The 27,617-nt window shown below is 40.8% G+C and overlaps 2 protein-coding genes across 5 annotated transcripts; both read right to left on the bottom strand.

Moving 5' to 3' along the window:
* Positions 1-188: 188 nt before the first annotated feature.
* xkr5b (XK related 5b) lies at positions 189-14,132 on the bottom strand. 2 transcript variants are annotated; one of them, XM_087793795.1, is made up of 13 exons: positions 13,927-14,132; positions 11,981-12,070; positions 11,819-11,924; positions 11,594-11,760; positions 6,619-6,752; positions 6,481-6,559; positions 5,473-5,642; positions 5,243-5,354; positions 4,988-5,158; positions 4,731-4,921; positions 4,580-4,675; positions 3,704-3,884; positions 189-3,587 (listed from the first exon to the last, which is right to left on the bottom strand). In XM_087793795.1, exons 1-13 carry the CDS (start codon positions 14,033-14,035, stop codon positions 2,977-2,979), a joined length of 2,217 nt encoding a protein of 738 aa, XP_087649921.1. In that variant the 5' UTR covers positions 14,036-14,132; the 3' UTR covers positions 189-2,976. The 2 variants fall into 2 exon arrangements, with proteins under 2 accessions (XP_087649921.1, XP_087649922.1); XM_087793796.1 differs by having other exon boundaries at positions 3,704-3,881.
* Positions 14,133-15,183: 1,051 nt separating this feature from the next.
* eva1ab (eva-1 homolog A, regulator of programmed cell death b) lies at positions 15,184-27,472 on the bottom strand. 3 transcript variants are annotated; one of them, XM_087793626.1, is made up of 5 exons: positions 27,148-27,472; positions 24,351-24,548; positions 18,852-19,047; positions 18,363-18,767; positions 15,184-16,829 (listed from the first exon to the last, which is right to left on the bottom strand). In XM_087793626.1, exons 3-5 carry the CDS (start codon positions 18,952-18,954, stop codon positions 16,717-16,719), a joined length of 621 nt encoding a protein of 206 aa, XP_087649752.1. In that variant the 5' UTR covers positions 18,955-19,047; positions 24,351-24,548; positions 27,148-27,472; the 3' UTR covers positions 15,184-16,716. The 3 variants fall into 3 exon arrangements, with proteins under 3 accessions (XP_087649752.1, XP_087649753.1, XP_087649751.1); XM_087793627.1 differs by having other exon boundaries at positions 24,351-24,464; XM_087793625.1 differs by lacking the exon at positions 27,148-27,472 and having other exon boundaries at positions 24,351-24,700.
* Between the last annotated feature and the right edge of the window lie 145 nt (positions 27,473-27,617).

The following is a 27,617-nucleotide window of genomic DNA, read 5'->3' as shown; positions in this document are numbered from 1 at the left end:
TAAAGTGAAAATAAAAATTACACAAAACACCTCAAGTCACGGCATACGAGTCATTCAACTAGTTTAAGTTGATGTGTCATCACAAGTTATTCTAGTACAAAAATATAAAGGTACACAAAACTACCCAGAGCTGCTTTAATACTTTATTTTCGAATGAAACAAGCGACTTTCATGGTGATTCATGACTTTATTTGGTCACATCAAAGCTCAGTTAATGGCTGAGTTAACATTTGTTCTGTGGAATAAAGATGATGATGAAGCTCTTGTGCGATCAGTTGTTCCGCAAACATCACGTTGAAGCACCTCCACATGTTCGTCTACACAACTCACTTGAATGTCGACACACAGTACTGCTCGTGGTCAAACGAAACATGGGTTAAAAAACAGCGTAACTTCAGGCACACGAAGCGAACAGACTGTCATGGCGGCCGATTAGTGACTATGATTGAAGCGCGAGCTACAGTCCGACACATGAACTACACTTTCTGCTTTATTGCTCCGAACATAAAGTGCTTTCATATCTAGAGTTGCTGTCATGCATTTACATTTCCTATAGCAGCATGTAGCAGTGCACGAGGTCCATGGATTTACAGGCTGTTATCAAAAACATTTAAGAACCAACAAATCATACACAAGTCAACACTGAGAATAGGGATTAAAAAATGCATTTTGTCCTGATTTTATTCAGTATTTTTGGACGTATTACATGATATTGTAACAAATATGATAAAAAGATAAACAACCCTAAACAAAAAATAATTCTATATTGTATCGATGTTAGTAAAGTGTCATAAAATTGTAACAAAAAGTTATATTATTAATTTAATAAATGTTTATTCAATATTTTTTCATCTATTTTTGAGCACCAAAATAAAAATATCTTTATAATATTTAAGATTAAGATTCAAGAATAAGATTTAACTTCTGTTTTCATTATAAAATGATGTTCAATAATATTCAGGAATGAACATTAACTTGAGTCCTGGTTCATCAGGAAACAAAAAACAGTAGAGATGACGACTGAGTCGAGGGGGCAGCAGCTGAGGGAAGACACCCAGACTTCCCTCACCCAAAATCCAACGTGGGAATACTGAGGTGGAAGTTCTGTGTCTGCCTTCTATAAGTTAAACCACTTTAACTTACTTCTTTTAAATTGTACTACACAGAGTCTCTACTGAATGACTCAGCTCCTAAACGATACAGTACATACGTATACATGAAATAAACTACAAACCTAACAATTAAAAAAAAGATATAAATATGATTTATACTATCAATATACACATAGATAAGATATTAAACTGCTTCTTTCAGAGTAAATAATTGTTAAAACATTAGTTAAAAGTGTCCTGGGTTGGTGTTAAAAACGATGATTTAAGACGGTTTTGATACAAAAAACACATTTTTTCACAAGCAGCGCATGAAGAAAGTAGTGAAGAGAGTTTGTTAGAAGTGTTGATATATAGTACGTGCCTCGCATAAAAGGGTCAGCAGTGACTTGACCTGGACCATGATGGTTGTAAACTGGTTTTCCAGGGAATAAGAAGTCGTTTAAGAGTGATATTTGACATTTCAGTTCAGAACTAGCCTGGTTAGTTAGTTGAGTCTGACCCATGAGATTGTCCACAATACTTTACATACTTCCATAAACTTCTATTACCATCTCTTCTTTTCTTTGATTCTTCTTCCTGGCACTCTGATTTCCTCCCTTAGATCAACCAGTACGACTAGAAGACACTATTTTTTATCATCCAGAGAACAACACTCTCTGCATTCATTTCCCTTCTTGTAATGAGAGAGTGAGAGTAGGAAGAAAGATGCCGAAGAAAAACAGATCAATTTCACTTCAATTATCTCATCACTTCTCAACAAGATTCTGTAGCTTCATCCGTTGATCTGATGTTACTGTCCAGCGAGAACATGTCCTTCCATCTTCTTCTCCAGAAAACTGAATCTGAACTTATGTGAAGAACATCTCCTCAGTATATTTTGATATAGACGATTACATTCTTTCTCTCGCACGACATCGCTAAGTTAGCTTGGTAGCATGCTAAGTACGCGGCGTCGCTAATGTCACTAGTGGCGGAGTGGTTGAAGGACTACGGAAGTATATCGGTGCCATCGCAATATTTAATGGTTGAAGTTAAAACATTTAAAATGTTGAAACTTTGAATTTGATTCTGTGAAATATTCTTTTCTTTATTTAATAATTTAAAATCGTTAAAAATGTAATAATGTATAGGTTGAATTTGTTATGTATTGTATAATTAAATGTAAAACATTTTTCAAAATGTGGCGTTTGTTTGATTTTGACGGCAGGAAGGTTGTAGGTTCACTTCCAGGTTGAAGTTTATATATTCTCCCTGTGTTGTGTGGGTTTACTCCGGTTTCCTCCCACAGTCCAAGAACTTACAGAGGTTAATGGTTGTGTTTCTTTGTGTGCCCTGCGACAGACTGGGCGTCCTGTCCAGGGTGTCCCCCGCCTCTCGCTCATAGAAGCTGGGATAGCCCCCCCGGAACCCCTATAAGGGAATAAGCGGCAGAATATTTGATATTCTCATTCCTATAATTCAAAAATACATCTTTTAAATCTGTAATTTAAATAAGTAAATAACTTTTTTAATTCAATATAAAAACTTGGGTATAATAAAACTACTACACAAAACCAAACAAGCATAGAGCTACTTGATCCAACGTTCAGTTACTGGCACTGATATACTTCCATCATAGGGACATTTTAGTGCTAAAACTACAGTATTATTATTAATCGTGAACCGATCGATTGTGGTTCTTTGGAAATGATAGAAATTATCTCCTTGGGGGAGGTATGCGCTGTCTCAGTGCTTGAACTCCTGTGTCATTGTAACGTTGTGTCTGAAGGGTTTGACCATCGAGTGATGAGGATCTGCAGTAGTTTGGACGAGTGGACAGTGTTTTCGTATCTGGGGGTGTGTTTGTTATATTCACCAGCGCGTCTCACACGGCTCTCTCCCGACCCTCCACGAACTGGACCAGGTGTTTTCTAGCGTGTGAGATGTTGGGGGTGAGCGGCATGATGGGAGTGCCGGGCGCAGAGGCCGCCGGGGTGGAGGGTCCGGGGGTGGAGCCGGTGGGGGAGGAGGCTCGGGGGGTCCCCCCGGGCGTCTGCTTCGGCGTGGTACCCGGGGTCGCCGGGGTGACCACCACCGGGGCCAGAATTGGACTCTCGGGCCGAGGCTCCACTCGCGGGGTGGAGGTGACGAACCGGGCTTCTCTGATGCGGTAGGGGCTCCTGTAGGTGGAGATGGGGGACAGCTCGGACCCCCAGCCCAGATAACTGCCCGTGGACGGGGACTGGGCGTCGGCGCTGAAGTACAAGGTGGTGTTGGACTCTCCGGGGAAGGAACTCTTCCGATCCGGGGAAGGCATCAGGAGGGGCGACTTGCGCTCGGGCGACCAGCCGGGGGTCTTGATGTCCAGCGAGCCCACCGAGGAGGAGGCCTCCGTGTTGTGAGTCAGAGACTTGCTGCTGATGTGGTGCAGACTGTCCGGGCGAGCGGAGGACAGCGAGGGCGAACCGTACGAGGCGCTCATGAAATCCTCGTCTCCTTTGATGTTGAAGTAAAGATTAGATCGAAGGAGGTTTTAGGTTCTGATCCCACAGTCTGTGTGTGTGTGTGTGTGTGTGTGTGTGTGTGTGTGTGTGTGTGTGTGTGTGACCCACCTCTCTCTGATGCTGCGACACTGATCTGGTCTTCACTGCGCTCCTCGATGATCAGCTCCTGCACTGGGATGATCTCAGGAAACACTCGCACGTCCTGGTGAGTCGCGGGCGGAGCTTTCCTCACCGGCCGAGCGATGACGGTGCTCAGAGCCGGCTTCGATTGGACGACCTCTCTGACCTGCTGATGACATCATCACCATGAAGGATCCAGTTTGTGTTGCAATGACTCAACACACTACAACTTCAAAACTGTCACAGTAGAAAAATGAAACACACACAAATAAATGCAGACACACACACTCTCACACACAAGAAGAAAGACATGAACACGCAGACACATACACACTCATAAAGAGAGTAAAACGCAGACACACACACAAAAACACGGACACAAACACACACACGTGAACACAAACACAGGCACAGATTTACACTCTCACACACATACACATGAACAAACACACACACACATCTACACTCTCACACACAAACACAAGCATGAACACACACATGCTATTAAACACAAACACACACTCACACAGACACACTTACGCAATTACACACATTCATAGAGAGACCCACACTCATACAAACACACACCTGCAGACACAAACACACACACACACACACAGACATAAACACACAAACACACCCACAGACACACACTCACACAAACACACACACACTCACACAAACACACACACACTCACACAAACACACACACTGACACAAACACAGACACAGACATACAGACACACAAACAAACTCACACTAACAAAAAAAACCACTCACAGACACAAACACACTCACAGACACAAACACACTCACAGACACAAACACACAGACATAAGCATGGACGAGCATGAGGGTACTTGCCACTGCAGGTTGGGGCTCTGGTGCTGGACGTGGCTGGGGAGCAGGTTGTGCAGCAGGTTGTGCAGCAGGTTGTTGAATCTGTGGAGCTCGTTGAAGCTAAAAAAGAAACAGAGTTATTGAATGAAACTAAGCGTTTGTCGCAGAGACGCACCTGAGTCAGACGAGGATGGTCAGGAGAGTGAAGCTCCTCAGAGAGACCCATCAGACCCGCCAGTCCTCCCTCGCCGTACGCAGACCAGATCGTGGACACGTTCCCCGTCTTCAGCGCCAAACGGATCAGCAGCCAGTGATGATGCTTCCAGCCTTCCCACTGCAGCGGGAGGTCCATCAGCGTCCCGCCGCCTGCAGACCAGCACATGACGGACACATGTGACACACGTCAAAGAGCACGAGTCGGTCGATTCGCACCTGAGAGCGTCATCGTGTGGCGAGGGAAGGTGGGAGCCACTTTCTCCTCCAGCGACAGCATAGATCCGTGCTGCATGCAGGCTCCGCTGATGCCTCGGTGTCGGATGCTCTGGAAGATCTCGAAGGATTTCGGGTGGAGGAAGCGATAATACAGCACCAGAGCAATCACACCTGAGGAGGGATACGTTAGATAGCTTTTGATAACAACAGACACGTTTAAAAAAAAACGTGGTTTGAAAGATAAAAGGGTCTCACCGATCAAGAAGCTGCAGAACACAGCGGCCGGTATCCCCACAGTGTCCCAGGACACCATGGTGAACAACCAGGAAGAGGCCAAGAGGAGGAACACGTTCTCCAGGAACATGACCTGAGGAATAAAGAAGCAACGTTTGTCCTTAAAACAATGATTCACGTACTTAAGAGACTTCTTAACTTAAACAATATCTCATCACGAGGACAGAATAGGAACCGAGCACTGGACCCACCAGGTAGAATCCGGCCATGCGGTACCTGGACTGGCCGTACTTCACGTTGAGGAAGAGGAAGATGTGAATGGCTCCCAACACCAGGTTAAAGATTCTCCATCGGCTTGTGGAACGAATGATGTCGGTCTGTTGAGACACCATCCAGAACGTAGCACCCAGCCAGTGCACACCTGACACACACACACACACACACATCAACATACGCACATATAGAAAGAAACATAAACAGTACAGACGCCAACACAAACATACAGTACACACATTCACACATGTACACAATACACACACACACCGAGACACATGCAGGAGTATATATACACACACATTCATATACAAACACTCACACATATATGCACACAGACACACCAAACACACACTCAGTACAGATGCCAACACACCCACACGTGTACACACACACACACACACAGAGAACCATGCAGGCATATATATACACACACACATTCATATACACACACATTTACACACACTCACACATATATGCACACAGACACACACACAAACCAAACACACACAGTGCAGATGCCAATTACACATGTAAACACACACAGAGACACATGTAGGCATATATATACACACGCACACACATAAAAAACACATGCACACACCCATATAAATACACACACATTTATATACACACGCATGCACACACACACACATAAAAAACACATTAAGATAAAAAATTTACAACGAGTTGTACAAGAAGTTTTGGTAGCAGTTGACGTTTCACATCTTCTACTACTATAACAGGTATTGTTGGTGGTAGTTTTACACGTCTTGGTAGTACTACACTGGCAGCCGTCAAAGTAATAGTATTGTGGGCAGTAGAACTTTTATCAGTGTGGTGGAGGAATAGTAGTAGAAGTAGTATTTGTAAGGCAGTTGTTATGTTGGTAAAAGTTTCAGTATATTTATGTATTTTATTTTTTATTTTATTTATGCATTTTAAGTGTGATTTGAACTGAATGGTTCAACAGCGACTGAACTCACCGATGACTCCGAGGATCCACTGCTTGAAGATGCGAGTGAAGAGCATGAGGACCGCGAAGCGAGAGCCCAACATGCCGACCTGCACGCGCACAATAAAGTCATCGACTGAGGACGAGAGGATGCCTCGTTAATACTCACCCTCCAGACGAGACGGCACAGGATGGCGGCGGGCGTCATGTGAAGGTGACCCGGTCTGATGAGGGCACACGCTCGGGCGTACAGGACCAGAGCCCAGGCCAGAGACAGAACACACACCACGAAGCAAACTGAGGCTGTGGACGACAGGAGCAGACGAGGAGAAGATGAGATCATGAGAAACATGTGGACGACAGGAGCAGACGAGGAGAAGATGAGATCATGAGAAACATGTGGACGACAGAAGCAGACGAGGAGAAGATGAGATCATGAGAAACATGTGGACGACAGAAGCAGAAGAGGAGAAGATGAGATCATGAGAAACATGTGGACGACAGAAGCAGACGAGGAGAAGATGAGATCATGAGAAACATGTGGACGACAGAAGCAGACGAGGAGAAGATGAGATCATGAGAAACATGTGGAGGTAGAAGCAGACGAGGAGAAGATGAGATCATGAGAAACATGTGGAGGTAGAAGCAGACGAGGAGAAGATGAGATCATGACAAACATGTGGAGGTAGAAGCAGACGAGGAAAAGATGAGATCATGAGAAACATGTGGACGACAGAGGTAGACGAGGAGAAGATGAGATCATGAGAAACATGTGGAGGTAGAAGCAGACGAGGAAAAGATGAGATCATGAGAAACATGTGGAGGTAGAAGCAGACGAGGAGAAGATGAGATCATGAGAAACATGTGGAGGTAGAAGCAGACGAGGAGAAGATGAGATCATGAGAAACATGTGGACGACAGGAGCAGACGAGGAGAAGATGAGATCATGAGAAACATGTGGACGACAGAAGCAGACGAGGAGAAGATGAGATCATGAGAAACATGTGGACGACAGGAGCAGACGAGGAGAAGATGAGATCATGAGAAACATGTGGACGACAGGAGCAGACGAGGAGAAGATGAGATCATGAGAAACATGTGGACGACAGAAGCAGACGAGGAGAAGGTGAACTCATGAGAAACATGTGGACGACAGAAGCAGACGAGGAGAAGATGAGATCATGAGAAACATGTGGAGGTAGAAGCAGACGAGGAGAAGATGAGATCATGAGAAACATGTGGAGGTAGAAGCAGACGAGGAGATGATGAGATCATGAGAAACATGTGGAGGTAGAAGCAGACGAGGAGAAGATGAGATCATGAGAAACATGTGGACGACAGGAGCAGACGAGGAGAAGATGAGATCATGAGAAACATGTGGACGACAGGAGCAGACGAGGAGAAGATGAGATCATGAGAAACATGTGGAGGTAGAAGCAGACGAGGAGAAGATGAGATCATGAGAAACATGTGGACGACAGAAGCAGACGAGGAGAAGATGAGATCATGAGAAACATGTGGACGACAGAAGCAGACGAGGAGAAGATGAGATCATGAGAAACATGTGGACGACAGAGGCAGACGAGGAGAAGATGAGATCATGAGAAACATGTGGACGACAGAGGTAGACGAGGAGAAGATGAGATCATGAGAAACATGTGGACGACAGAGGTAGACGAGGAGAAGATGAGATCATGACAAACATGTGGAGGTAGAAGCAGACGAGGAAAAGATGAGATCATGAGAAACATGTGGACGACAGAGGTAGACGAGGAGAAGATGAGATCATGAGAAACATGTGGAGGTAGAAGCAGACGAGGAAAAGATGAGATCATGAGAAACATGTGGAGGTAGAAGCAGACGAGGAGAAGATGAGATCATGAGAAACATGTGGAGGTAGAAGCAGACGAGGAGAAGATGAGATCATGAGAAACATGTGGACGACAGGAGCAGACGAGGAGAAGATGAGATCATGAGAAACATGTGGACGACAGAAGCAGACGAGGAGAAGATGAGATCATGAGAAACATGTGGACGACAGGAGCAGACGAGGAGAAGATGAGATCATGAGAAACATGTGGACGACAGGAGCAGACGAGGAGAAGATGAGATCATGAGAAACATGTGGACGACAGAAGCAGACGAGGAGAAGATGAACTCATGAGAAACATGTGGACGACAGGAGCAGACGAGGAGAAGATGAACTCATGAGAAACATGTGGACGACAGAAGCAGACGAGGAGAAGATGAGATCATGAGAAACATGTGGAGGTAGAAGCAGACGAGGAGAAGATGAGATCATGAGAAACATGTGGAGGTAGAAGCAGACGAGGAGAAGATGAGATCATGAGAAACATGTGGAGGTAGAAGCAGACGAGGAGATGATGAGATCATGAGAAACATGTGGAGGTAGAAGCAGACGAGGAGAAGATGAGATCATGAGAAACATGTGGACGACAGGAGCAGACGAGGAGAAGATGAGATCATGAGAAACATGTGGACGACAGGAGCAGACGAGGAGAAGATGAGATCATGAGAAACATGTGGAGGTAGAAGCAGACGAGGAGAAGATGAGATCATGAGAAACATGTGGACGACAGAAGCAGACGAGGAGAAGATGAGATCATGAGAAACATGTGGACGACAGAAGCAGACGAGGAGAAGATGAGATCATGAGAAACATGTGGACGACAGAGGCAGACGAGGAGAAGATGAGATCATGAGAAACATGTGGACGACAGAGGTAGACGAGGAGAAGATGAGATCATGAGAAACATGTGGACGACAGAGGTAGACGAGGAGAAGATGAGATCATGACAAACATGTGGAGGTAGAAGCAGACGAGGAAAAGATGAGATCATGAGAAACATGTGGACGACAGAGGTAGACGAGGAGAAGATGAGATCATGAGAAACATGTGGAGGTAGAAGCAGACGAGGAAAAGATGAGATCATGAGAAACATGTGGAGGTAGAAGCAGACGAGGAGAAGATGAGATCATGAGAAACATGTGGAGGTAGAAGCAGACGAGGAGAAGATGAGATCATGAGAAACATGTGGACGACAGGAGCAGACGAGGAGAAGATGAGATCATGAGAAACATGTGGACGACAGAAGCAGACGAGGAGAAGATGAGATCATGAGAAACATGTGGACGACAGGAGCAGACGAGGAGAAGATGAGATCATGAGAAACATGTGGACGACAGGAGCAGACGAGGAGAAGATGAGATCATGAGAAACATGTGGACGACAGAAGCAGACGAGGAGAAGGTGAACTCATGAGAAACATGTGGACGACAGAAGCAGACGAGGAGAAGATGAGATCATGAGAAACATGTGGAGGTAGAAGCAGACGAGGAGAAGATGAGATCATGAGAAACATGTGGAGGTAGAAGCAGACGAGGAGATGATGAGATCATGAGAAACATGTGGAGGTAGAAGCAGACGAGGAGAAGATGAGATCATGAGAAACATGTGGACGACAGGAGCAGACGAGGAGAAGATGAGATCATGAGAAACATGTGGACGACAGGAGCAGACGAGGAGAAGATGAGATCATGAGAAACATGTGGAGGTAGAAGCAGACGAGGAGAAGATGAGATCATGAGAAACATGTGGACGACAGAAGCAGACGAGGAGAAGATGAGATCATGAGAAACATGTGGACGACAGAAGCAGACGAGGAGAAGATGAGATCATGAGAAACATGTGGACGACAGAGGCAGACGAGGAGAAGATGAGATCATGAGAAACATGTGGACGACAGAGGTAGACGAGGAGAAGATGAGATCATGAGAAACATGTGGACGACAGGAGCAGACGAGGAGAAGATGAACTCATGAGAAACATGTGGACGACAGGAGCAGACGAGGAGAAGATGAGATCATGAGAAACATGTGGACGACAGAAGCAGACGAGGAGAAGATGAGATCATGAGAAACATGTGGAGGTAGAAGCAGACGAGGAAAAGATGAGATCATGAGAAACATGTGGAGGTAGAAGCAGACGAGGAGAAGATGAGATCATGAGAAACATGTGGAGGTAGAAGCAGACGAGGAGAAGATGAGATCATGAGAAACATGTGGAGGTAGAAGCAGACGAGGAGAAGATGAGATCATGAGAAACATGTGGAGGTAGAAGCAGACGAGGAGAAGATGACATCATGAGAAACATAATAAAGAAGCAGCAGCTCTGGCATCAGCAGAGCAGAGTAGATCTAAGGTGCTTCCATGGAAGTATATCAGTGACATCAGAATGCTTAATGAGTTTCTCTAATTGTAAATTTAATTTATGTTTAATATGTTATTCTATCATGTTTGATGTTGCATAGTTTACTGTAACAAATTCCAAATGAGTGGACCTCCTCCACTAATAATGGCATTAATAGAGATTTCTGATTGTGATTAACATTGGAAAATTTGAATTTTTTAATCTATATTTGAGATTTTGTTTTTAAGAATTTAATTGTTTTTTAAAATAATTGAAATCAATAATGTTAACCGTAGTTGTTTTTATTGAATTCAATAATTTCTTTCTTGGAAGGTTGATGTTCTTTAAAATAATTTAATTCAATAATTTAAATATTGAAATGTGACTTTAAAAAAAAGAATTTTCTTTTAGCAGAAATCTTCAAAAACAATAATTTATTACATACAGAGCTTGATATATATATATATATATATATATATATATATATAATAATTTTTTCCTAAATTCCATTAAAAAAAAAAATGGCCTTTTAATTCAGTGTTTTCTAGTGGAATTATTTTTATATTTATTTAAATATGGAATCTTTTTTCTAATTGAATTATTGTAATTAGATTATCAAACTCTATGTGTAATTAAAATAAAATTCACTTTGAAAATATAGTATTGTTTTAATTAAATTGTCTAAAAATATCAATAATTAAAAAATGAAATTCTTAAAAAAAAAGACGCAAAATTTCCATTAAAAATATCAACTTTTCAATGAGAAAAAAAAGACATTTAAAATATTAAATTCAACAATTTAATATTCTGATGCTACTGTGGAGGATCAAACCTGAATCTGGACGAGGGATAAGCGGCTAAAACGTCTGCGGAAACATCTCTGATGTCTCATCAATAATTCAGTTCTTAATGACGGAGTAAAAGCGTGGAGTACCTGGAGACTTGATGCCGATGTCCGTACAGATGAGCACGTACGTCTGCAGCAGCGTCTGAGGAAGAGTCACCACCAGAGCTTCCAGCAGACGCAGAGCAGACACGTCCGCCTGCTGCATGATCTCGCCGTACAGGTCCATGTCAGGAAGCTGCATGCACTCCCACAGCCTGAGGAGACACTCGCTGTCAGAACCATCTTCTCTCGAACCAACTGAACATCATCCACCTCTTGAAGATGCCCAGGTGCAGCGCGTGAGTCCAGACCAGAGACTTCCTGCGGATCCGTCCATCGCACAAGTACCAGCGGTAGCTGAGCCACTGAGGGCCCCAACCTGACCCCGACACAAACCATCAGTGTGTGTTCATAAAACTGATCACGTGACCTCACCTGGCAGCAGGAACAGAGCCGTGAATCCAGCCAGGTGAGCGTAGCAGTAGTTGTGACCGATCCACAGGTAGTAGACGAAGCAGTAGACGACTGGAGGGACAAGTGCGAGACAATAAAGCCAACATTTTCACTTCTCCTGGTTCCTAACAACAGGTGATTAAGGAAAAAATATAAGACTTTATTCCTTTGCTAATAAAAAAAGATGTTCATTGAATGTATTTAACAAACAAAATAAGTTGGTTTTCACACAAATATCTAACAATAAAAACAAGTTATTTAATATTAAACAAACGTTTGTTTGTTTTATTTATTTATTTATTTGTAATTTTTCAATTTCTCAATGGCAGCTAGCGAATCTCATTGAGTATTTTGAGTATGTTGTGTATTAAAAATGTTTTTTTGTTTTTTTTTACATGTTACGTGGTCGTTATTTGGTTACTACAGTGAGTAGAAATAAAAGGATGACAAAGAGGACAAAATGATTAAGATCATATGCAAGTCATTTTATTCAAATTAGATTTGTTTGTACTTGTAAGTGTATTATTTAAATCAACAAACAAGTAATTATTTTATATTTTAATATATAAATCATAAAATAAATATGGTTAATGTCACATGTTCAACCTTAGATAAGTAGACTGACACATCAATATTGTTGAGAGTTAAACAGTTAAAAAAAAGATGTTATCAACTGTATCAAGCTTCTTTCTTTGGTACAATAGACAATAATATCAAAACTTATTCTAACGAGGATGATTGACGCATGAAAGTCAGCCAAAATGGTGGAGTAACTATTTTTTAATTATTACTAATATTATATTCTCCGAGATGCAGTAAATCTCTCATCATGACCATGTTTTGAACTTATTACTTCATAAAGTTCTCCTCTGTCTGAAAGCTTCACTCCTCCTCCGGCCAGCAGTAAACACGCCCCGCTTTGTTCATACAACGAGTCCCTTGGAAGTGAAGTGAGTTCCGGAATTGATGATGTGCAGTGACTAACCTTGATGTTTGACCAATCACAGCAGAATGGGTGTGGTTATGGTCAACATGATTTAATCTCGAGAAAAAAGTGTTTTCAGTGGGCGGGGCTTAAAACCATTTTCTGATGTAAATATTTCAATGAAAAGAGAGTTTTGTACAAACAGACACAAACTGATGATACAATAGAGTCCAACATCTATTTAAGACACACTTAAATCAACACATTAGTTTATCTTTAAGACAAAAACTATACATGTTAAAAAATAATAACAAAAACAACAATAAAATAATAATACATATTACTGATAATAGAAAATCACTAACATAAAAAATCAATAAAAGTGCACTAACTACAGAAGTAAAAAAGTGGGGCTGGATGCCAGAATAGCCACTGACCACTGCAGACCAGGAAGTAAATATTTGAAGCATAAATTAAATTAATTCGTTCGCTCGTGATGTCTTTCATTTACAAACATTTATTTATTTTAGCTGACCTTGACGTGACCTCCGTTACACTGAAGAAGAACATGTCATGGCATGGCAGCTCTGAAATCTGAACCCTTCTCTACAGCTAAAGAGACAGGCTGGGTCAGGAGGACTAGCAGGCCCCCCCATCCTAGAGGGGTACACGCCCATGAATGGAGGAGGCTCCAGACTGCACCCCCCCAAAAAAAGGCGCTGAAACATGTGACTTGTGTTTTCAATGATTCTCTGTCAGGACATGAGTCTGCACTTCCTCCTGTAGTTGGGATGGTGCGTCTCTGCATCACACGCACGCACACGCACGCACACACACACACACACACACACAAACTTCTTGGATCACATTGGTCTGCTCAGGTAGTTCTAATGTCTGCAGCAGGATGGATGGAGTCTGGAGCGCGCCTCAACAAAAAGTCTGTGCATGAACATGAACGCGCACCGTGTGTGTGTGTGTGTGTGTGTGTGCGTGCGTGACTCACGCGCGGTCCTCTCCGCAATGACGAGGAATGCGGTGAAGGCGAACACGCAGACCTGGCAGCAGGGCACGCAGCCTCCTCCCTCGCTCGCGCCCGTCGAGTAGTCCCGCATGTCTGCTCCGAGACCTGGACCAGAACCGAGCCGCTCTACCAAAACAATAAGGGCTGAGGTTTTGCAGGGTTTTGCTCTCGGGTCTGGATGGAGGGAAGGTCCGGCTGCGGCAGCCCGCGGTTCCTGAGCCCCGCCCGTCCCGTTACAGACCCACCGGAAGACCTGAGGGCGTGACGTCACGGTGGAGGTAGAGTCTGGGAGACTTTTGGTTTAGAAGGAAAATTTGGTTTTAACTTGTAGATCTTTGAACTTGATTGATACACTGTACATGAAATATGAATTGAAATATTTTTTAAAGCTGAGAATGTTAAAAAAAAGAAGAAGGAATTATGACACATTTTTCTTTACTTTTATACAACACATCAACTCAGGTTCATAGAAAAATATTAGTTATTTAAAGACGATTGGAAAATTGAAAAAAAAATGTTTATGGTCTCTTTGTTTACTGTTACTGTCTTTCATTTCCGTTATTTTTCTCCTATTTTGTTTTAATTATGATTATAATAACAATATACAATTGTTTAACTACATAATCACAGGATTTTGTATGTTGTCGACCAAACATTAAGGGAAAATGTGTTTTGAATAATGTTGTTGTAGTATTTTATGTTGTAATATTGCATAGAAAAGACAGAAGAAATCTGTATTGTGTTGATATAAAATAACACAATACAGATTTCTTCTGTCTTTTTCTGTCTTTTCTATGCAATATTTTCTTGAAAAAATACTACAAGAACATTATTCAAAACACATTTTCCCTTAATGTTTGGTCGACAACAAAAAAAATCCTGATGAACAATCTCAATGATTTAATATCATTGAACCTTTATGTTATTATTATTGTTGTTGTTCTTATTATTCATTATTCTGCCTTCATGAGGTTAGAATGAAAAATATGTTTTCATAAAATCAAAGTCAAATGAATTAATACGCATTAAAATAACAGATTTTATCAGAGCTTATGCTTACAATTGTTATTGCCGACAAATGATATTCCATGTTCCGTTTGTGTCGTTGAATCTAAATATGTTATTGGTTCTAAATTAAAATGTTGTCTTTTTTAAATAAAAACCAGAACGATCTTTTAAAATGTGTTGATGAGACAGAATGTTTTTGCATCTTTCTCGGGTTCATTTATTGAAATATAAAAAAAGTATGACAGTTTATTAACTCAACAGTTTCACTTCCAACATGTACGTCAGGAGGTTGAACACAGGTTGTGTAGATATATGACTTCAAACACTGACAGATGGTTCAGAGCGACAGAAACATGGTGAGAGTTCAGCGGGTGGATGTCAATCCAATAAATCAAATTCAGTGGAGAATAATGGTTAATTAATACAATATATAATAAAACTCGACAAGACTCTCCACAGTAACATACCCACGTGTCTCCAGGACAACTCAGGGAGATAATTTCTCAGGCGGCTCCGAGACATCCCAGGGTGGAGTCCAGACGTCCTACAGAGAACACAATATATTCTCACTTCTATGGTCTGACAAGAGCCGTTAAGAGATAAAACAAGTTTAAAACCTACTAATCCTGCAACTACCTCATCTTCTGGAAACCTGTACCCAGGGTTGGAGGCTCCTTTCCAGCTCACATGTCGTCTGGGTTCAATCAATAATGGTAGAAAACATAAACTCATGTAGTGTCGGTTCATGACCTCACAGCTTCCTGTGTTGGTCTCTTACCAACATTGAACACAGGAGATAAACAAAACACATTTGAAACGACAACATTCACTTCAGACCTGTGTTCTGGTCCATAGTTGCACATGGAAGACAAACACGTTATCCGAGCTCATCAATGAAACGACAACATAATAACATCCACAATATAAAAACTGCTGAGACTGAGCACCGTTTGAATGACACATGTTTGGTTTACAGAACAGACAACTTTCTGCGACGACCACTGAGCGAATATTACAAAATCTACTTCATCTTTGAGAACATAAAAAGACAAACACATTGTGAAAACATTACAAAATAAAAAATCTCTTCATCCCATGATCTTAAAGTTAGCACCAGAATACCACAGACGATCAAATCGAACCTTCAAGGTTCCAGTCGGACCAGTACAGAGTAGACTTGGACTCAAATCCTGGATTAGTTTAGTTTTGACAAAAGTAAACGACAAAATAAATCAGCTATACATATATATTTTCTCAAGAGATCTGAACCTATGAAACCAAAAGCACAGTGACCATAGATGAATTGACGAGTCAACTTGTCATTATAAAAACTTTAATTTGAACTAATCTGCATAAAGTGAGATTTTAAAAGATTGTTTCTGGCTCCCTCTAGTGTCAAAACAGTGTAACATTGTGTAACCGCAGATGATATTTTATCAATTTAAAACATTAATGTGCATTTATCATCACTTCATTCCTGTAGATCTGTTGAAAACAGTGATTTATTGAAGGTTGATAGGAAAAGTAAAATAACTACAGAAGCTACTTTTGATCATTTCAGCTTTTGTTTCATAAACACACATAAGACTTATTTGGATCTTGTCTGACACTGTCTTCTTCAAGTAGATCTCATCCATTCTTCTTCTTCTTCCCTTTTTTTTGTCCAGCTCGTCTTCCGAACTCTTCTCTGAGGTGTTTCTTCTCAGTGCAGCAACATCCACCAGCGGTTCATGATGGACCTGAGCTGGTCTGTGAGTGGTTCAGTCAGTAGTATCTGTTGAGGCTTTGAGTGACAGTGCTGATGTCAGGTTGTCCATTCATCCAGATCTCTCTGAGGACACGTTCACGCTCCTCCAGACGCTGATCCCGGTCCAGCTCTGGTGGAGGAGAAAGAGATGAAATGATTAAGAAAATCAGCTTCAAGTATCTGGATGAAATTTCAAAACATAATGATGACATTTTGACGGTCGAGCTTGTCACAGTAACACATTCAAGCATTAAATAAGCTGCACATATCTAAATAAATCTAATAAACATTTCTATTTAGGGTCATGTATTTATGGACCGCCAGGGTCAGAGGTGTAGAAAAATATTCAACCTGTGATGAGCAAAAGTTAGAAATCCTTAACTTAAATAAAAGGCGGGTAAATACTTTTTCGAAGCAATGTAAGAAAACTGCAAGTTCAACCAAGATAAAGTGGCTTTTTATGGGGACAGGATTTCTAGACCAGTGGGGGAAAGAGAAGAATGGAATCTCCTGCCCTCCTCTCTCTACCCTGACAGTTCCCGAGGTCTGTGCTCCGCAAGACCCACAGCTGCCGACGATGAGGCAATAAGACCATTGAGTATTAAGTCCGGACTCTCCTGTCAGTCTGTGTCAACAGGTTCTTCTCAATATCCTGGTAAATCTTGCTACTGATCACGTCTTGGATTTCTGCTTTGAACTCGTGTCTCCATAGTTTTCCTGACTGCCCTTTCTTTGTCTTTGCTTTTTGTTCAATTTTGGTGAGTTTCCGACCAATTTTCGTTTTCCCTTTTCCCCAGTGGATCTCGAGCATCGCAGCCACCCTCGTCTCCTGCTTCTCTCAAACTTTTGTTGGACTTCACCAGTATTTGTTGTTGAACTGAGAAAACGGACTTGTGTAGCGCTGTTACCATCTTGTGTACTCTTTTTGTATTGCACCGTGTTTTTTTTAATTTTTATTAAATTTTGTCATTTGATTGTTACCTCAGCCGTTGTGGTTGTATTATATTCCGCTCTTGGGCATTTGTTAAGCAAACCATTACACTTATCTATATAAAATAAATACAACAAAAAATAAATAAATAAAACTGTAGAATATAATATTTTTTTATACAATATTTATTATATTACATTATGTAATGTTATTTTATGTTATACTATTATACACTATTATTATCCAATTGTACCTAAACACTGTTTGCACCTGTTGCTTGAGGCTAAGTAGTTAGCAAGAATTTGACAGGTTTCTGACTGTAAAATACCAAAGTAAATGGCATTGCCATCTTAAATAAACATTTTTAAGGGAGCATAGATCAAGTATGACTTCACAGCCATACTGAAAATGGCAATTATTGCCTGAAATGGTTCCTCTTTTTAGATATATCCATCTATCCTCTCAAATGAGTGTTTAAGCCTAAAAAAGTAACGGAAAATTATTTTTGTCCTATTTCTATCTGTTGTGATCTGAAAAAAAGTGATCAAATGGCAATATACAGAACTGAAAAAACATTTGTTGATCCTTTCAAATTATTAAATCGATAATAAATATTGAAAAGTGAATAAAAGTGAGAAAATAAACTCTAAAAGTTGATTAAAAAAGAAACATATTTGGACGTTTTGCAAAAGGGGGCCCACAGCCAAACGGGGCCTTGATTCCCTCACTGACCCTCAGCTGACGTGTAGAGTCCGGCTCTCAGCAGAGCCCTCTCAAAACGTTGTCGCCTCCTGGAGGACAGGTCGTACGTCTCATCCCAGTCCTCTGGTTCGTTGTCTCTCGTCTGGGGTTCGGCGGAGACGACCGCCATGCTGTCCGGATGGTGGTGCTGGTCCAGGGGCTGGTGCAGGGGGCAGCCCACGCGGTGGCGGTGCGGCTTGTTCCTGTGGTGGTGATGGTGGCGGTGGTGGTGATGCTGGTGTGGATGATGAAGACGATGAAGATGCTGAGGGTTGCTGCTGTTGCCGAAGTGACAGTCGGCCCGACAGTGAATCTGGAAGACGATGGCACAGAGGGTGACCAGGAGCCCGGCACACACCCCGCTCACGAACACCAGCGTGGTCCGCTCAGGCTGATCTGACAAGAGACACAAGTGGAGTTCATCAGTGGTTCATCCTTCACTTGTTATCAGGAGGTCACATTAACAAGTTCTCAACTCACCTACTATGAAGGTGTAAGCTGCCAATATGTTGCTAAGCAACGCCATCTCCTGGGTGACCACGGTCACCTCCATATTCGGGCTTACTGTGGTGGTGGTACTCATGACTCCACACTAACTTCTGAAGTTAATGATTTCTCCGTGAAGATGTCAACTTCATTCTGGTCCCTGCAGCCGCACTGACGTGGTCATCGATATCTGAGGACAAGAGAGAAGATTCATTCACTTTCTACCGAGGATAAGTTCATCAGGGGAGGCCGGAGTCTATCCCAGCTACTTGGGGCTAAAGGCAGGGGACTCCCTTAACAGGTTGCCAGTCTGATACAGGACCTACAGAGACACTCTCACACTTACACTGTACAGACAATTTAGAATTCTCAACCGCTGTAGGTTTTGAGGAAGGAAACCAGAGATCACACAGAAAGGCTTCTAAACACTAGACCTCAGTGTACCTGAAAAGACGGAAGATGTTCCTGGATTTGGAGTTAAAAAAAGGATGTATATTCTATATCCATCCATCCATCGAAAACAAAAATAACAATCATTGTTTTTAAAGGCAGGAATAATAAAGTGCAGTTTGTTTCTTACCGGTAGAGGGCAGTGTGTCATCATCAACAATCCTGAGACAGTACAGTTCAGTTTCAGTTTATTTTGACTCCATATACAAGTTAATTATTTTGACCTATCAAGCGTTATTTCACATCAAATGTTAATTCATCCATTTATCTTATAATCTCAATGTTTGAGAATTTAAATTGTCAAATTTGTATGTCAAAAAGTGAATTTATGTCAAACTGAGACACCTGAGAGTTTTTTTTTGCTTTACTTATAGATTATATAGAATAGAGCAGTTATTCTGTATAAAATATTCACATAACGTCAATTAATATCCTTAAACCCACTGTATGATCTTTGCTGTCTTCAGCTCTGGTGTGTGTTGGACTCATGTTGTACGAGCGTCAGCACTGTAGCATAAAGGAGGAACATTTTGAAGAACCAAATCGTCAGTTGCATTACTCACTTCCCCTTGTACCTGTCCAAAAAAGTCTCATGCTTTCTTTCAATTCACTCAACCGTAATAATGTTTTTTCCTTGACGCAGGAGAGGATTTGTCCTTGGCTGTGCAAAGACCTCTTTACTTATTAAAAAAACACTCCAACGGTTGCAGTTGGCATCACGAGGAAGGAACCGGCGGTAAGAGCAACAAAATGTTGATTGTCTTCTTAATTTGATGTTATTAAATAATATAAAATAAATAAATTAATAGTGTCAACTCGTATAAAAGTCTCCTTAAGACAGTTTACAGTTAAAATAACACAATACAAGAGAAATGAAACACAGGTCCCAGATAAATGTCATCGTTGATGTCTCTTCTATTCTGGAAGTTTTATAGTCAAACGCAAGTCTTTTAAGACCTTCAGAATTCTTTTTTACTGTTTTTTTATTTCAGTGGATAGATTCCACGATTTACTCCTTAACTGAGGTGGTTTGTTATTCTTGTTGTTTTTGTCTGCGGTGCATCACATTGAGGATACAATACAAACTATTTGATCCATTACTTTAGGGAAAATTTGAACATCTGCCCTAATATCCTTTAAAATGTAAGATAGTTATCCATGAACCATCTTCTCATGTATTGGATCAGTTGTAGTGAAGGTCAAACCATCAAGATGAAAAACCTTTTTTTAGCAGAAAATGGATTCTTCCTTGATTTTAAATAGTCCTCCAGTTTGCAGACATTTACACATAAGTTACACAAAGTTAGTGTATCACAGAGAAAGTATTTTCCATTTTTATGTTTTTCATCCTCTGTTTAATAAAGATAGTTTTGATCATTTTCAAAGCTTTCATGATGTGAAAAAGTCTGAAATATCCTCCAGTTTTTTTCCCTCCCAAGAGTTGCCTGACGTCAGCATTTGAATAACTTTGTTCTTTCATGTCGAGCCTTTGAACTCGTCCCTTGTCATTGTCACTTATCCCCGTCTCTTCGCCGTCAATGTAGGGTGCCTTGAAGCAGGATCTAGTCCTGGATCCCCCTTAAGAGATTTAATCCATGAACACCTTCAGCCAGGTTCTTCAGGATCCTTTGGTAATTTTCACCAGCAGCCTGGGCTGGAAAGAGAATCCATGAGTAGATTTTTCTCTCTTGTAGTTTCATTCCGAGATGATACAGCTATGGTAGTTCTTCATGCACTTTCGGGGAAAAGTCGTGGTCCACGAAGATTCTGGTTTCATTCTGATGATCATATCTTGTTTCCAGCATATTAAATTCAACAACTTCTTCCTTACACTTGACAATTGGCCTCCGTTTTCCACTAGTCCTTCTTTGTGTTCCTCTTCTGTAGACTGATATTATTTTACCAGCCCCTTGAACTCTCAAGTTTGAATCTATTTTCTTCCACAAATCTTTTCAGATTCCATTTTTCCACTTTCCCTTGGACCCGATGAATCCTTCGATGGTTCCTTCTCTGTTATTACTTCATTTTTATTACCCTTTGAAAGAACCCAAGTGTACCCTTCATCTTCAGTTTTAGTTGAGTTGGCTTCTCTTCCTGTTGAGTTAGCTTTTCTTTCTGTCCCATTTGTCTAATGAGCTCCTTGAACACTCGTGTGGTTAAATAGATGAAAGCTGCACTAGGGTTGCTTTCATTGGCTGCACAAGCTTGGTTAGCAACTATGCTACTCTGGCTAGTACTAGCGGTGAAGTTGCCCCAAATCTTCTTTCTTTGCATGACTTCTTTCTTACTCTATTGGTCTGGTCAGTGTCTTTGTTGACATGGACTTCATGACTGACTGAAGGATTTGGATTTTGTCCCTCATTCCTAGGATTCATGAGGGCCATGAGTTTTTTCCTTTTTCCTTCAACTGTGAAAATCTGTAAATTTAGGAAAATTATGTCACAACATGATCTGGAGCTTATAATCCATGTGTTTGTGTCTTTTTGTTTATACTATTGTAACAGTTTATTTTCGTGTCTAAACAAGAAGGATCTGTCTCGCCTGCAGTTGATACAGAACTCGAGAATTCTGACCAGCTCTAGTAGAAGAACTCACATTTCTCTGATCCTTAAAACTCTCCACTGGCTGCCAGTTTCTTTCAGGATCAATTTTAAAATTCTGGTTCTTACTTTCAGATCTATTCATGGTCAGACTCCTCCTTACATCTGAACACAATACATACAAACAACTTCCCAAAGGAGACCTCCTGAGGGATCAATAAAGTTCTATCTATCTATCTGATCCAGCCTTACACCCCAGCTCGGGCTCTTTAGTCTGAAACATCTTAAGACATTCTTATTTGTGCTGGCTTTTTCTTTAATTCTCCTGTGTTTGTCCTTTGTGTCTTGGCCTTTTATAGTATATATTTTAACTGTGTATTGTTTTTGATTGTACAAGCGCTTTGTGACCCTAGTCTAGAAAGGCGCTTTACTAATAACTATTACTTACTTACTTACTTTACTATCTTTTGTTTCCTTTCCCTGCAGCTGATTGTGCGTCTGACTCGTCGTTGTGGTTTGAACAGTTTATAAGAACTTGTCTCCGAGGATCTACATCTTTTGTTCTTGCACTTTTTTAAATATTTAATTGCGTTTTTTGTCTCCCGCTCTTGGGTCTCCTCGTATTCATGTTCATAATGGTTTTACTAAAATCTGCTTCCAGCTAATACATGAGGTCGTTAATTGTCTGCGTGTCCCAGAAGGCCAGAGTTGTCAGCTGTAGTCAGGAGGAAGGCGAGGACACCTCAAATAGGTCACCAGTGTTTTACAGTGAACAAAGAAACTGAGAGGATGCTCTGGTGTGCTGGAGGGTTTAGCGGCTGCAGGTGAATACACACAAGCTCCAGACGTTTAATAATGTCAAAGGTGCCACCTGTAGCAGGATAAAGGTTATTTATCGGGAAGCGAATCTTAGAGGGATTCATTGCTCCTCGACTGTGAAGCCGGTCTTCACATGAGCAGAAGACGAGCAGCAGTTTACACTCGGATGAAACATGAACGAGGCTCGCAGGAGATCAACAGGGAACAGAGCAACACTTTCCACCCCAGTTCTCCACGGAGAAGCTGAATATTCATTTACGTTAAACGAAAAACAAAGAGAGCGGCAGCAGATCACATGACCTTTGCGTGCAACATACCGTAAAGACAAAATGTCCTCAGAGAAAACCCTGAATTCACGGAGTGTCAGGCTGATTTTGTGATGTTGTGTGTGAATGCTGTAGGATGTGTCTGCCCTTCTCTTCGACCCCCCCTCCACCCACACACACACACACACACACACACAATTTCTGCCTCTTTTCGTAGCTTCAGAAGGGTCTGAAACAAAAGCACGGCCCCGTGCATTCACAAATAATTCATAGTTCACTTCATTAACAAACAATGAACAAAGGTGGAATCCAATGACGGTGATACATTTGAACAACAAATTAAAACGTTTCATTGTGATCTTGTCTCAAAGAGTCTGTTGTTTATATTCTTTTCTCGGTTAGAAAACTAAGAGGATGACATGACACACATTCATATCTCTTAATCACCACTCACACTAATGCACATCAAATTAAATATATCAACACTCATTGCAATGTGTGAAAATGTGTAATTACTTAATTCATTTTATAAAGCATGTTTAAGAGTTGGAAGCTTAGCCTGTTACGAGTTTTTAAAAATGTAGGATTCCTCAGATTCCTGGTAATGAAACTCGGTATTTGTCATCAGTCACCCCAATTATTAAATAATGGAGGTTATCTTATCCATTTGACTATGATGTGTTTTATGACACATGGCTATTAAACAGTTGTTAAAGTGAGACGTCAGCCGCTCAAACAAACTGCTTCTTTGAATGTGAAAAGAAGCTGTGAAATCTGCCCTTTATTTATATATATAAATATATATATATATATATATATATATATATATATATATATATATATATATATATATATATATAGGTATATGACCTTTCAATAGACAAAGTATTGAATTAAATTATTAAAAAAATGTAATGCTTAGAAAAACATTTCATATAGAAAATGTAAAGTTTCATTATAAATATTCCAATGATACTGATATATATCCTTCACTGATATATATCAGTCACTTACAGACACATAAAAGGCAACAAAATAAATATATGGGAGAATGTTTAAGATTGCACTCATTTTGGATCTTTCTCATGTTATGGATTTGTTACTGTTCTGTTGACATTGTAAATAAAAAAAACTCTTTTCAATCCAGAATTTTCTACTCAAAGTGAAACACAAGAAAAATATTTCATTACAATTATTTCATGTCATATTTTCTTCCCTGGAACGCTCATGACAGGTCGAGTCTCACTGCACTGTATTTGCGGTGACGCTGCCAGACACACACTGTACACACTAACCTACAGACAGAGATGGACGGCGTGCACGGAGGAGAAGTGGAGCGAGGACGGAGGCGACAAATAAACACAAAGGTGAGCGAGAGTTTGCGTCGCCGTGAGAAACTTAAAAGCAGCTCGACTTACGTTTCAGTAAGAATCCATCTCTGGGTGTCTGGTCTGTGCTCGGCTCCCGTCCTCCCCTCGGCTCCCAGGTCCTGCTCACTCTTCTCTTATCCCTTCACTTCTCTTTGCATCTCCCTCAAGGAGAAACAAACACTGTAATTATATATAGAAGTCCAGGGTGCGCTCCTGCCAGTGGCCCACATGCAAGCGTCCTCCTCTCTGAGCGGGAAAGTAAGAAAAGCAAATATCAGTCTCAAACATTTTTTTTTTCATCTACACACTCGCTCCATGTCTGATGTTGTCCCTCCACAGTTCTCTGTAAACTCCATTTCAGCAGTTGCAGGTTATTTTTCAGACACAGAGACAGAGGTCGACCCCTCTGGGTGGAGCGGTGACATGAGAGGCAACGACAGCTTCCCCCAAATCCCCCTCTTCTCTCTCTCTATCTGGCGTTCTATCCTCTCTCTCTCTCTCTCTCTCTCTCTCTCTCTCTCACACACACACTCGGCTGCCTCTTCATCTCTGAAGAAGGAGGAGACAGTCGCACACCAACGAGGTCTCGCACAGAAAAACCGCTTGATTTGACATCGGAACACACCATCCAAAGAGCCCTGAACCCAAAAACCAACAGTCAAATCCTGCTCACGGTGAATATTTCAAGAGAGTCTGAGAACAAAACACATCCAGATTATTCAATTATTGACCAGTCACATATCTTTTATTCCAGGCTGAGCACTTGTCATTCCGCATCACGTCATCTAAGAGTGAGAGGTGAAATATACCAAACGATGTTGGATGGTTTGTGTTTTCAAAAAATGAACCCCCTAAAGTACCACTAACACTTTAAGACCTCGGCTTGACAAGCACTAGACTAGGTGTGTGTACTAGCAATCAATTATGAAGTCTTAATTGCTTTTATTTGTTTTAGAACCAAAATATGTCCAAACATCAGCTTTAAAAGCTGCTGGAGTCGACTGTATCCTCTTGTCCTCAGTCAGCACAGGATTTCATTGTTCTTTTAGCTTTGGAGTACGTAATTACTGCTGCCATCTGGCGGCCGGACGTTTAATTGCAACACAAAAATGAACAAATTATATAAAAATATACATATATTGATAAAATATACACTTTTTTATTGAATTTTGTTATGAACAAAATAAAAAGCAATTTGAATTCAGGTGTACTTAAATATTCATGCTGTAAAAACATGGAACATTTATTTGCCTTCTGCAGAGGGATTATCAGGGAAGTATAAACATTTGTGTGAATATTTGATGCTTCCAGGAAAATAATTTTTCATGGTTGAATCAACATCTGTCCAGAAATAGACTCATACGTGACGGAGATGATGAAAAATGGATGAGGGAACCTGCTGTTCTGGCAGGTTATTCCTGCGTTGACGTTATGCAACTGGGAAATCCTGCTGACTGAGTTTTGTCAAAAAAAATAACTGGGCGCCATTTCCGATGTCACACTCTGATGGAGCGTTCAAAGGAAGTCGTCGATGCCGTTTTATCCTGAGATACTTCATAAGCAGGGATATGTATTGGCAAAAAATCTGGCGATATGATATGTTTCACGATATCGGGGTTTAAGATACAATATATTGTGATACTGTAGGTGTCGCAGAATTTACAGACCACATGACTCTTGACGAAGTCGTAACTTCTTTCATTTGTTTTTAAAAAATATGTCCAAACATCAGCTTTAAAAGCTGCTTGAGTCGACTGTATCCTCTCATCCTCAGTAATGGCCAAGATTTCACAGGATTTTAATTGGTCCTGTAGCTGCAAAAGATGTAGTGAATTCTGCCATCTGGCAGACGAAAGTTTAATTGCAACACAAAAATGAACAAACAACCGTAATTACATTGCACTTTCATCGTAAATTTAAAAATCTGATTATTTGATCTTATTCCATCCAACATTAAAACTACCTTAATAAAAATAAAATTAGATTTGAAGGAAGAAAAAAACATGCTGTAGTAACAACCAGGTATAGATTGCAGGTAATAAATCCTTCAATTCATTCACTAAATGGAGTCTATCCCAGCTACTCGGGGCAAGAAAAAGTAGAGACCTGTGCTGTGTCTCAAATCGCATACTACTCTTAGTATGCTAGAAGTTAGTATGCATCAGTTTAGTGTGCATACTAACTAGTACGCAAATTCTCCACAGATAGTATGTCTCAAATCAAACACTGCTGCTACACACTAACTGGAAATCACATGACAGCTTCTTCTTCTACTTCTATTTAACGATGTTGCAACCAGCTGTTTGAACACTATCGCCAACACCTGCTGGCAGCACGTTTTGCAACTTTGGAAAAAGAAGTAAAGAAAAAATATGAGAATCTAAATATTCACAAGATATTTACGCTGGTATCAGCACCGAAGACGTGTTTATCCTCCTACTGCTGCTGAAAAATGCACCTGTAAGTATATGCATATATATGCATTTATATATGACGTAACTTCCGTTTAAAACGTCATTAAGATGGCGGACGTTTAGGGTGGTTAGTGTCCATCGAACCATGCTCAGTTTTGTGGGCGTGTTAGTACGCCAATTTAGTGTGTATGGCGCACTAAATTTCGCATACTAAGAATTGAGACGCACTTACGCACTAAAAATACTAACTTTTAGTACGCTAGTATGCGATTTGAGACACAGCACTAGTGGGGGGTTATCATGATGAAATGCCCATGTCAGCAAATTCCAACAAATGTAAGTCTGTTCGAAGAATTAAGAACACGATCGGACACATTGAAATAACATAAGATCAAACAATTTTGCTTTTTTTTTTTGGTTAATATTCTTACTTTCAGCATTTCATGATTTTGTTTCTTCATTCTTGTTTTTTGCTTCTTCATCCCTTTTCCTCCATCATATTATCTTCTCCCATCTTTTTTCTCTCCGGCTCAACGACCCCTAACAACAGCTGCCGACCCCGGACGTAAACTCACATCAGAGACATCAAAAGGAGACACAATTATACAGACTCCTTTAAGAAACATCTTAAGACGTTTTTATTTGATCAGGCTTTTCCTTGATTTTCTGTGTAATCAGTTTTATCTTGATCTTTAAAGTATATACTTTAATGAATATTGTTTTGATTGTTTAAGTGATTTGTGACCCTGGTCTGGAAAAGCGCTAATAAAAATTACTTACTTACTTACTTATTCTCTAGGTTGGTACATGTACTAACTTACACTAAATAAAACAGCATTAAAAACTTGGATCGACACTTCATGTTAACTTGAGAGTACATCCAGAACAAGACCATGACATA

Source organism: Callionymus lyra, chromosome 6 (genome assembly GCF_982586985.1).
Source record: "Callionymus lyra chromosome 6, fCalLyr1.hap1.1, whole genome shotgun sequence".
Classification (NCBI taxonomy): domain Eukaryota; kingdom Metazoa; phylum Chordata; class Actinopteri; order Syngnathiformes; family Callionymidae; genus Callionymus; species Callionymus lyra.
The sequence above is the reverse complement of the archived record's forward strand: the minus strand, read 5'-3'. Positions and strand labels throughout refer to the sequence as shown.

Coding starts and splice junctions, on each gene's coding strand:
- xkr5b (XM_087793795.1), bottom strand. CDS start 14,035: ATGCGGGACTACTCGACGGGCGCGAGCGAGGGAGGAGGCTGCGTGCCC. Junction 11,761..11,818: donor CACCTGGGCATCTTCAAGAG/GTGGATGATGTT, acceptor GTGTCTCCTCAG/GCTGTGGGAGTGCATGCAGC. Junction 4,922..4,987: donor CCACACGATGACGCTCTCAG/GTGCGAATCGAC, acceptor GCTGGTCTGCAG/GCGGCGGGACGCTGATGGAC.
- eva1ab (XM_087793626.1), bottom strand. CDS start 18,954: ATGAGTACCACCACCACAGTAAGCCCGAATATGGAGGTGACCGTGGTC. Junction 18,768..18,851: donor AGCTTACACCTTCATAGTAG/GTGAGTTGAGAA, acceptor GTCTCTTGTCAG/ATCAGCCTGAGCGGACCACG. Junction 16,830..18,362: donor ACTCTACACGTCAGCTGAGG/GTCAGTGAGGGA, acceptor CTCCTCCACCAG/AGCTGGACCGGGATCAGCGT.